The sequence below is a fragment of the Schistocerca piceifrons genome, chromosome 1 (genome assembly GCF_021461385.2).
Source record: "Schistocerca piceifrons isolate TAMUIC-IGC-003096 chromosome 1, iqSchPice1.1, whole genome shotgun sequence".
NCBI lineage: Eukaryota > Metazoa > Arthropoda > Insecta > Orthoptera > Acrididae > Schistocerca > Schistocerca piceifrons.
Window position 1 is genome coordinate 191,886,343 of NC_060138.1, and position 12,238 is coordinate 191,898,580.

The following is a 12,238-nucleotide window of genomic DNA, read 5'->3' on the forward strand; positions in this document are numbered from 1 at the left end:
TTTTCTGAAAATTTGTTCTATCTGACCAAAAATAAATATTTTTAATCCTCACAAATGAACTGCTAAGATCAACGATATTTTATTGCCAGACTTTCATACTTCTTTCACATTTTTTTCAGTAAAAACTGTAAAGTATCCACTTATACCCTAAGCTGCTTTCAAGTTGGGTACCTTTGTTCTTGATCACATTCCCAAAGTAAGTAATACCATGCTTCCAGCCACTTCTCATGCTGTTCTTGTTAGCCTTAATTTTCAGCTTCATCATCTAAAAAGCTCGTACACCCCTACTAGGGAACTTCAGCCTCAACGGACACTTTGCTTGGCACTTATAAATTTAAAAGCTCATCTACTGTCTTGTTATCATCTTCTTCCTCTTCTAACTCATTTTCCATACCCACAGAGAGAGGAAAGGTATTTGAGAATATTCTTGTCTTCCTTGTGATTTATTTCCATTTGAAAATTTCCTGTTTACTCATCAACTGTTGATTTTTTTAAAGGGGGAAGTAGAAGAGAGACTATTATACTTTATGCAGAAATGGAAGTAGAAAAGAGACTATTATACCTTATGCAGAACTGCTTTGACACTTTATGTGCGGCGAAGAAACAGAGAACAGTGGCTTATGTATATATCTATGATCAACATACATTGAACAAAGCTTCTCGATTGGATAGTAATGGAACATAAAGCCTTTTGACTTATCACCACTAATAGATAAGTGTAATTTACTATATGGGAGCAAACAGAATACATGGATTTCAAACAACAGTGCTACAACACACACACACACACACACACACACACAGAGAGAGAGAGAGAGAGAGAGAGAGAGAGAGAGAGAGGGGGGGGGGGGGGAAATGTTATCACACAGCTGCTTTCTTACTTTGTGCTACTGAATTAATGTATATGCTAGCTGAGAATCTCTGCACCTCAAACTCTCTTAGTTCATAGCGTGCTTGTGATTCACTAAAAAATAAGTAATTGTGTTGGGTAATGGAGTGTGCTAATGCTGATTGTTATTAACAATATAGGAATGATTTCTATATTATCTATTTGTCAAAAGAACTTAACAGCTTTCTTTACTGAAATACACTGTCTGCATTCAAAAGGCAGCCTTACGCTTAGTGTGGAGCTGCATATGTCAAATAAGACATAGACTAGGAACAATGTAGATAGATAAAATTACACATACAATGAAAACAAATCTACATTACCTAACCTGATCTTTCCCTTGGTGAGCAGTCAATAATATGGTGGCCTGTCCTGGTGGAAATCGAATAAGTGTGACAGGTATATTTTTCAAACAGTCCACTGATTCTACATTCAGTGACACAAATCTGTCACTGAAAGGTAACTTTGTTTTATTTTTCCACTTTTCATTTTTCTGCAGTAACGATTCTTCCAGTAATATTAAAACAGCCTGTAAATGATAAGTTGAAAATAACATTTTGTATGAGTAAAATTCCACTTCTAAAAACAGTGCAGTAGATACAGAATTAAAAGAGTATTCTCCATAAGAACTTTTATTTGCAATATAACAGCAGACATACATACAACCAAATAATAACAGTAATAATAGCTTTCATGAGCAAATATCCCTTCCCTGGGAAATACGAAAGGAAAGGTATTTAGCGATTAAGAAGCAAGTGATTCAGGACTTTGGCTAAAGACACAAAAGATAGCAGAGCAGGGCAGGACATGAATGGCATATTTGGTGGTGATGGTGGGGGAGGGGATGGAGCGAAGAAGACCTACCAGATAATACCCAAAACTGAACCTGAGAAGTTAGAAGTAAGAGGGAGAGGGTTTTATTTTTCAGTTTCTCATATTAATAAATGATTGCTCTGCCTCAATAACTACTATGGGCTGAATGTTAAATATTCAGTTTTTAAGCTTAATGTACAAGGCACACACACATTTTTGTAGTATTCCATTGACATTATGTATGCATTTCCTACTAGCTGACTACCACTTCAGCAGCACTTACTACTCAACATTTTTTCTCTTAAGATAAGTTCAAAACTATGGCACTGCATTAACAATTACTAACTCATCACTTCACATAACCCACCACATAATATTACAAATGAAAAGTTTCTCTTTGAGGGAAAGGAAAACAGAGAAAAATGGAAAAGAAGGTAAGAGAGAATTGCCATGATTATCAAAATCTGTGTGGAGATAAGAGATACATGAAGGATAGACTGCAATATGAGGGGTAGTCATAAAATTTTAATTATCACCTCAAAAAAATAAAGTTACATGATTAATTTTTTGTTTGTTTATTGGTACGTATTTGCAAACATGGTAAACACTGAAACACTCAGTATGGTAGAGGAGCCAAAACAAACTGGTGCACCCTACTGATCTGTGTTTGATACATGCATACAATCCTGGAAGTCAATATTTTTTGTTTCAAATGTGTAGTTGTACCTCAGATACCCATTAAATTCTCAATTAGATTTGTGTTTGAGATACTGTTGTGATATGAGCATAACAATAAATGATTACTACCTTATGACAAGAGATGAAATGTTAACAGGTCCAGATATTGTCATATTAGTCTGATACCTAAGTGCATACCCAGGATCTGTAGCTTTATTCAACCTGTAATTGAATTGATATGCCTCTGTAGCTTTATTCAACCTGTAATTGAATTGATATGCCTGTATGTTTCTTGGCACAGAATGTGAGTTTGGTCTTCAAATTTTTTTTTCTATTTAAGTATGTTGTGCTGGTTCCTGTTAGGACAACAATACATATTGACAATATTAAGACAAGGATAGATTGCTACCCATCATATAGTGGAGATGCTGAGCTGTAGATAGGCACAACAAAAAGACTGTCAAACGAGTAAGCTTTTGCCTAGAAAGGCCTTCATAGAAATTGGACAAAAAACACACACACGTAAACACAAATCACACACACATGACCACAGTCTCTGGATTCCGAGGCCATTCCACAATGATTAAATGATAATAGTCTTACATACATAATGCTTATATGAAGACTGGTGAAATTTGTCGAAATTGTTTGAGATATTCACTGATACAGTAAATTCACATTTACAAACTTATCAGTGGCGGTCAAAGAGCAATCCAACACACTGATGTAAATTCACATTTAAAATTTTCTAATCATTTCTAATTATTTTCAAGTCTGGGAAGTAAGTTAAAATTTTTGTCCAAGAGTACTACACTCATATTTGCACCGAAGACAGCTTTTAATTCATAGTGGAGATCACTTTTATTTGTGGTTTGATGCATATGAACATTTCAGTTAATTTTGTAGCTCACATGGATGAACAAAGTATCCTAGAGAAAAAAAATTATTGCAAAGCAGTATTAAATATTCCCAAGTGCTTAAATAATTTGCAATGTGAAGTTCTTATGTATGCTTTATAAAACAATTCTAATCACTTTTTTACAGGGCGATGAAGAAATCAAGAGAAAAGTTCTCTCAGGAAATAATTGCAAATGACATGATGCCATGTATATAAGTGAAATAAGCTGCCTTTATGACCCCCTACTCAGAAATATCAGAATGCTGTATTCTACTGTAAAACACAAACAACAGCACGGCCAAATGAACCAAAGTTTATTTTTCTTCCACATACAGGTGAAAAACACTTGAGAATGCAGATATAAACACAGAAACAATCCCGGTACTCATACAAGCAGTTGCTGAAAGTAAGTATGAACGCAAATTGAGAACGAGGACCTGCTACACTGCGCCTATAAATAGGAAGGCTCTGGTAGATGGTGCAGCGGATGCTGTGCCATGTATGCCACTGGCAGAATATTCGAAGTGTAGTGCACTGGTGGTCTGGTGCCATGGTACGTACCCAAGTATTATGTGCAGGGTTATAGTAAAAGCATTCTTAGAATAAAATCAGCAGTGTTCCTCAACTAAGTTGCAATCTACATGATGGTGACTGTGTAGCTGCTGGTAACTCTTCAAAACCATAAACTGCTCTGGATCTTTATGGTATGATTATTTTCCCTTTCCTGAGAGTGAGACAGGATTTCTGCTTGTGTAACTTAATGCATCTGGTAAATCTCCCCCAATCCAAACTCTACGCCCCCTCCTAAACCTGACCAGTCCTTTTCCTTGACCTCTCTTTCTTCCCCTAAACTCTTCTGCTGGATGAAGGAGCCACTGGCTCCAAAAGTTTGCAAACTGTAATACCTTTTATATGTGCATTCTTCTGCTGCTTGGTAAATATATTTTTATCCGTCTGATTACATTATATGTAAGAAATTTATAATTCATGGTTTTATATTCTGTATTGTCTATTTTATATGACAATAAACTGCTTGGCCTCATTCAATATGTTAAAGTGTAATATATGTAATGAGTACTGGCTATAATTCTAAATTGCTTTATGGCAAAAAATTGAAGAGTTTTTCTAAGAAATTTATAAGTTATGTAGGAATATGCATCATTTAATTCTCATGGATACAGTTTTCAAAACAGCACATTCCTTGTAACTTCTGATAACAGCTAACATGCTTTAACTGTAATGAATATTTTTTTACATTGAATTATCCAGCTAGCTACTGGTAACATCTATTTGTATAATCCAATGGGAGGTAATGAGATGTAGGAAGGAGGGGTAATGCCACTTACAGTAGTTCTACCACTTAAATACACAATAGCTTTTTTTACTCTTTACAGTTTACATACAGTAAATATACAACAGTTACTTAAAATATACAATTTCTTATTCAAGCTACAATTTCTAATACTTAAATATTTGCGATGTAATCTCTCGATTATTAATGGAAATAATGTAGTTAGCTCGCTAAGGAATACATTATTTAAAGAAATATTATTGATTTAATATACATGCAAACAATGTGAAGGTGAAATTTTCAGTGAGCAAAAAATTATTTGTTTCTAGACTGGTGGAACTCTTTTGAGGGTCCTTATTCTCCTCCTTTCAATGAAAACAATCAATTATTGATAAAATTATTTAATTGGATAGATAAAAAATCTACTCACTAAGTGGCAGCAGAACACACACATAAAAGACTGTTGTGATTGGCAAGCTTTCGGAGCGAGTGGCTCCATCTTCAGGCAGAAGGGTTGAAGGGGAAGGAAGAAGGGTGAAGGAGAAGGACTGGGAAGGTCTAGGGAAAGGGGTAGATTTTGGGAAAGTCGGAACCACAGGTCAGGGGAGACTCTTTTCTTTCCCCTTTTTTTTCCTTGTCATCCCGTACGGTAAGTTCTGTGTGACTTTCCCAAAATCTACCCCTTTTCCTAAACCTCTCCTGTCCTTTTACTTCACTTTTCTTCCTTCCCTTTGAACCCTTCTGCATGAAGAAAAAGCCACTGGCTCCGAAAGCTTGCCAATCACAACAGTCTTTTATGTGTGCGTTTTGCCACTGCTTGGTGAGTCTTTTCCCAAAAACTTCTTATTTCAAAATTTTCTGTTCTAGAATATTTTCATCATAAATTGTGATTGTTTCAAAAATTCAGTATCATGGTTTTGTAGCACTAATTTTTAAGATTCCAAAACTTCCTACTTTCATTTGAATAACCTGTTTGTTTGTTCATTATTCAAATTAAAAAAATTTGCTTTCTTCAATTATACTGGCATACTTTTTAAATCTCCCCTTTTTTTGTTAAAAATGGCACCAATACAGTGACACTTTCTTAATTATACAGCTATTACTTAAACAAAATTACATCACTGTCTATTGTGTCTTTGTTTCTTTTGATTTCCTTGTTTTTTACTGTTATTTGTTAATATGTCACAAGTGTGTATTTTACCATTATGTGATTCTAGAATTTGTATGTGTCTCTAAGTAAGTGTTTGATGTAGAAAACAGCCAAAATGCAAGAGTCAGTTTTTTAGCTAGTCAAAGACTAGTTTTGTGTAAACTGATCCCATTTTCAAGTTGTTCTGTGAGATGGAAAGTTAAAATTACAATTTATCCAATAAACAATTTAAAAAACTGAGTGCATATTACAGGCTACAGAGCATATCATATCAGGATATACATATCAAACAAACAGAATAGTATATTTAGTAATAGCATGAAGGAAAAAAACTTTGTATGTAAAATGATAAATGAAATCATTGTGAACAGAGAGCGAGCGAACAGAAAAATTCCATGTACTGGTATGGGACCAGTCTCAGCAAAAGAAAAAGAAGCATCCTCAAAAGCAACAGAATCATCAGTGGCAGAACCAACAGCTAAAAACAACATATTCAGCGGTAACTATTGCCCGTCCTATACGCAACAGAAAACAAACTCAGTGTTTTTTATGGTGAGTAACACGAAAGACGAGGATTCAAAGTTGCGTAAGCATCTCTCTTGTGTGTTCAATATGAGTTTTCCACACCTCAAGCAATACTGTCAACTAATGTACTGAAAGAAGCCACTCCTAGCAAACATCACGCAAATGCAGAGGTGAGAAAAAATCAAACTTTGTCTTTATTCCACCAAAATATATGTAGCCTCAAGAATAAAATAGACCAGTTGCTAATAAATTTAAAAGACAAGTGTGAAAGTGAGCCTGATATACTGTGTTTCTCAGAACATCACGTTATGAGTGGGATCCACATGCTACAGATTGAGAACTTTAGTTTAGCTACTCATTACTGTAGATCTGTTATGGAAAAAGGTGGTGTTGCAATATTTATAAAAAATTATATAGTGTTAAGCAAATACTGTGATGAACAACATTTTGAGGTGTGTGGCATTGAGTTAACAGCAGACAGTGCAACTGTTATTGTTCTGGCTGTTTACAGGGCACCTGCTGGAAATCTAAATGTATTTCTAAGACAAACTGAATCACTTCTGGCCCACCTATGTAGGAAAACTAAATCTGTCATTGTTATGGGTGACTTCAATGTGGACCTTTTAACAGAAAATAGAAACAAGACAGACTTTGAACATTTAATGTACCTTTACAATTTAGTACCAGTGGTGGACACTCCAACTACAGTAACTGCCAGCTGTAGCACTTTAATAGATAATGTATTTGTAGATAAGGATATGTGCAATAGTTTAACCATGAAAAGTATTATAAATGGTCTCTCTGATCATGAATGGCAATTCCTCACTCTAAACCAAATGGATGTACAAAGAAAAGAAAATTTCATTTTGAAAACATTTAGGATTATAAACAGACACACCACTGAAACCTTTAATCATAAATTATGGCTTGTGGACTGGTCTCCTGTATATGCTACAGTTGATGTTAATTCAAAATTTAATATATTTATCAATGAAGTTACAAGCCTTTTTGAAGAAGCATTTCCTAAAAAATCAGTGAGAGAAAACCTGTTCAAATCTGAAAACAAGCCTTGGATTACTAAAGGCATCAAAATCTCTCGTAAAACAAGAAGAGAACTATATGCTGCAGCCAGGAGTTCAAATGATAACAGTAGGATTACACACTATAAAATCTACAATAAAGTTCTGAATAAGACCATTCAGGCAGCAAAGAACATGTGCTTGAAGGCACAAATTGACAACTCGAGTAATAAAGTAAAACCTATCTGGAAATTTGTAAAGAAGGAAACAGAGAAAAATGCATTTTGTAGTGAAAATATTCAAATCAAAAGTGAGGGTAATCTTGTTAGTGATCCAAAAACAGTTGCAGACACATTCAACAACAATTTTTTGACAGTAACAGAAAAAATAGGTTTACAAGGGTCCATGAAGCAAGCCATCAATCTTTTGAAAGCTAGAGTATCTGGTTCAGTACAACACATGAAGGTAAAAACAGTCACTGTTCAAGAAATTGAAAGAGTTATTAAATCCCTGAAAAGTAAAAACTCTGCTGGAATTGACAACATTTCTAACAAATTATTAAAATACTGCTCCAGCCATGTAAGTAAAGTCCTTTCCCACATTTTTGATGCGTCACTTAAGCAAGGAATAGTTCCTGAGAGGCTTAAGCATGTAGTTGTAAAACTGCTGTACAAGAAGGGGGATAAGACGGATACTGCTAAATATAGGCCAATATCACTACTGACAAGCTTTTCAAAGGTTTTAGAGAAACTAATGCATGCCAGGATAGTTAAGCATCTCAGTGAACACAATAGCTTCAGCAAAAGTCAGTTTGGATTTCAGAAAGGTTTGTCAACAGAAGATGCAATATTTGCATTTAGTGGCAAACTCTTGCAATCTATCAACAAAAAACAGAAAGTGATTGGCATATTTTGTGATCTAACAAAAACATTTGACTGTGTAAACCACCAAATTCTTTTACAAAAAACTGCACATCTCGGTATAAGTGGTGTAGCAGGGAAATGGCTTGACTCATATCTGTCAAACAGGAAACAAAAAGTTGTAGTAGATAGTCAAGATGGTGTCCCAGTATCTTCAGAATTTTCGCGGATGACACTACACTACTTATTGATAATTCAATAGATAAACTTGAGGTAACAACAAATAAGGTTTTAAATGAAACAGTGAACTGGTTCAGCATTAATGGTCTTTCTTTAAATTAGTGTAAAACAAACTACATTCAGTTCCACAAAACATCCAAAGATGAGGAAATAGTAGTAAAAATAGGTAAGCAGACATTAACCAGGGTAGATGCCTCAAAATACCTAGGCTTGCATATTGATAGCAAACTGAATTGGTCAAACCACATCGTGGATCTATGCAAAAGACTAAGTTCAGCAACATATGCATTGCGCATTGTTTCTTCTTATAGAAATATGGAAACCATGAAGTCAGCGTATTATGGTTACTTTCATGCAATTATGGCATTTGGAATTATATTTTGGGGAAATCACCCACTGGCTAAAAAGTACTGTGTGTACAAAAAAGAGCCATAAGGATCATGTGTGGAGTCCATCCTAGAACCACATGCAGGAATCTTTTTAAGAAGCTTGAAATACTTACATCCACTGCACAATATATATTCTCGTTAATGTGCTTCATAAGAAAAGAAAAATCCATCTTTAAGCTGAATAGTGCATATCACAGTCACAAAACTAGAAGGAAATACGATATCCACTATGAACAGCCAAATCTAAGTACTGTGCAGAAAGGAGTCCATTTCAGTGGCTGTAAGATTTTTAATGCCCTCCCTTCAGGACTTAAGTGTTTGGTAGATGATGATCTCTTGTTTAAAAAAACCTTAAGGCAGTTCCTATTGCAAGGATCATTTTATACAATAGAAGAGTTCCTGAACTTCAGTGTTTAACATTTCTTGTATTGTAAATTGCAAATGTACGCCCAAATTTGTATTAATAATACTGAATATTTTTATTGTAAACATATATTTTGCAATATTTATTTCTCTGTAACACTTATTATTTTGTAATCTCTATCTATCTCTAAAATGTATTTTTTGTAGTGGGACCTAAGTTAAAGTTTACTGTTTTTGTTTTGTTTTATGTATTACCATAAATTCTGGCCAAAAGCTTGTAAAATTAACACATTCCATATCCTGTGATAGTGTCACAACATGGATCACCGGAACAAGAGATAAATAAATAAATAATAAATAAAAACCATGTTAAGATTGTACATACACATATATCACAGTCAAGTTTTTCTACGAACATTGGCAGAAAAACATACAATTGACAGTCTACTTCCTACTCTACCACAAGGAAACCTCCTGTATTGGTCACTCGATCAGGTAGCAGTGAATTTCTTTATTACAATTTCCAGTCATGGAGGATAAAGCAATTAACACAATAAAAGTACAAGTCAACACCCCATTTAAGCTTTTTAAAATTTTCCAGAAACAACAGGACATTTAAAAGCTCCATCAATTTTTTTCAAAACCAGCAGGACATTTAAAAGTACTGAACAGTAAACAACAGCAGCACCACTTACAGCATATGGAAACAAAAACTGCAACAGATAACATCATAACATAATGTGGAAGTATGACATTGAAAATGTATCACCACATTTTGAATTATTTCACACATGTAAAACATTTACCCAGAAGCAAATCTAATAGACTATGTACCTATAAAAACCTTTTTAACAACACTACATAGGTAAACAGAATTGAAAATGCTAGGTTTTCTCTTCCGCTCTACCAATGCTAGGGCCCATAATGACCCATGACAACCTGATGCACTTATTTAATCCAACAGTAAAGTATGGAGTCAGATGCTTAAGTGTGTCACACAAAGACTCAGTTAGTCATTGGTTACCTAACAAAACTCTAAACTTCTTTGTTAATCAGGACATGAGAATGAACTTGCAAACAAGCTATGTTTCGCCAAATGTGCATTTGGTCAGCTGAGGTCTAGGTTAAACCGAAAATGTGTGCAATTAATAAGTAACAGATGCATACATCATGTTGTTTGTCAGGTAGAACTCTGAGATAAAGTGTAAAATTAATACATTGCCACTTTAAAAATTCTCTATCAAAACAATCTCAGTTTAGGTGAAGTGTTGACTTGTGATACATTTACTGCCTAAATTCTTGAATACAAGCTGATCATCACAATGTTAAATGTGTTAATAAACATGAGAAGCTCAAAAATTAATTTCTGCAGTCTTGTGTTCATTATTTAACAGTTGTCAGAAAAACCATAAGTGCAGGAGGATTATCCAAGAAGAATTTCAACAAGAATTCAGAGGCAAAAATCCTGTTCAGTAATGCTTCTCACTCGACCCACTTTTAACTGATAAGACCCAAGATGTGTGTCTGCCTTTTGCACAGTTATTTCGAAGTAAAAAAGTAAAAAGATAGTTTCTTCTTTCTGACTAATAATGCAATGGCTGTATCCACTATAGAGAAGATAAGCATTACTCAACAATGCAAGAAGCTATTATCTGATTATTATGCCCCAGTTATAAAAAAAATAAATAAAAATAATAAAACCTAATGAAGTTAACTAACCTTCCCAGCTGACTGCAAGAAATGAGATAATCTCACAGTGTCAATCTTTATGAATGACTTCCACACATCAGCATTCTCTTCTACTTCATCACCACCAACACCTCTGCTTTCCTGTAACAACCATTATAAATAAAAATATGCAAGTACCTTACCTAGTTATGTATTACTTTGTAGCCATAACTTAAAAAGTAGCTTTTAAAATGCATAACAATGAGACATTTTGTTTCAAATTTGTAGAAGATGACAGCCTAAACTTCCAGTAGAAAAATAAAATAGTTCTTATGGCATTAGTTTCAAACATTTCAAACATACAAAATGAATGTATTTCTTTTATCTTTAATTTGAGGGTATAAATTTATTCCGATTGGAGCTACAAATAAATCAGTATCTGCTGAAGCAATATGTTTACCACCAATACATTATAGTCTTAATAGGTTTGTTCATTACAAAGAAACTTCTAAGAAAATGCAAACAATTCAATTTAGAAAAGTGCTATATATGCAAGTTTTATAACACCCAACCACAAAACAATATGTTCATTAAAATAACAATTTATCTGAACTTTCAAAATTAGATTAAAAATGAAATTTTAGATAAGAAATCCACAGCTTAGACTTTCATTTTAGCAACATTATTTTAGCAATGTTTTAATTGTGCTTGTTTCCTAATACCCTTCTCCTTCAAATATAAAATGTTCCAGCAATTTTGCAATTCTGCTTAAATTAGAAAACAGTATTTATCCTCATTTTTAGACTAATTAAACTGAGTTCTCAGGAGGGGGTTAACCCAGCTTACAAGGAACCCCTTGAGTGCAAAGTCACAAGTTCAGTCTTTAGTAAGACTCATTTGAAAGTGTAGTATTAATAATTATGACAAAAAATATTAGCTGTTAATGAGTCACCATGTGCCTCAGGAGGGCGGCAGAAACTAAGTGTCTGAAAGGTGCAGAGATGAACCTTTTATGGGATGTCAGTATTACACTTCACAAAATGGACATTGTCGACATTAAAGAAATGTTCAAAGCAAACCATTTACTCTAACCATGAACACTGAATGAGAAATGAAATGCCACAGTCATCATGACAGTTTGCACCATCAAGATCGAAGGTGAACTTCTTGGGAGTTACAAACAGTGCAGAATATTCAGCTAGGTTTCCATTCTTAAAGAATGCATACAGAATCACATTTGTGTAACCAGGTGATGAGAACTGATGGTACGTGATGGCATGCAACCGAAAACGAAACAGTCTTTCTGGAGTCTTTCATGGAGTTTATCAGGAAATAGCCTATCCTTCAAGGTGTAGCTGCTGATAGTACGATATGTGTTATAGGCACAGAAAAAACAAACATCCAGAGGCTGAATTTGTCCAGGTGTTTGAGGTGATACGAATTGCAATGTCACAC

At 34.3% G+C, this 12,238-nt stretch overlaps 1 protein-coding gene across 2 annotated transcripts in view; it reads right to left on the bottom strand.

Moving 5' to 3' along the window:
- Positions 1–12,238, bottom strand: part of LOC124788213 (cytoplasmic dynein 2 intermediate chain 1) — a 176,430-nt gene that overhangs the window by 96,349 nt on the left and 67,843 nt on the right. For both annotated transcript variants that reach the window (XM_047255396.1, XM_047255404.1), the window contains exons 10-11: positions 10,835–10,945; positions 1,213–1,418 (exon numbers count right to left, since the gene is read on the bottom strand). In XM_047255396.1, the coding sequence (XP_047111352.1) occupies positions 1,213–1,418; positions 10,835–10,945 (317 nt within the window). The remainder of the gene's footprint in view (positions 1–1,212; positions 1,419–10,834; positions 10,946–12,238) is intronic.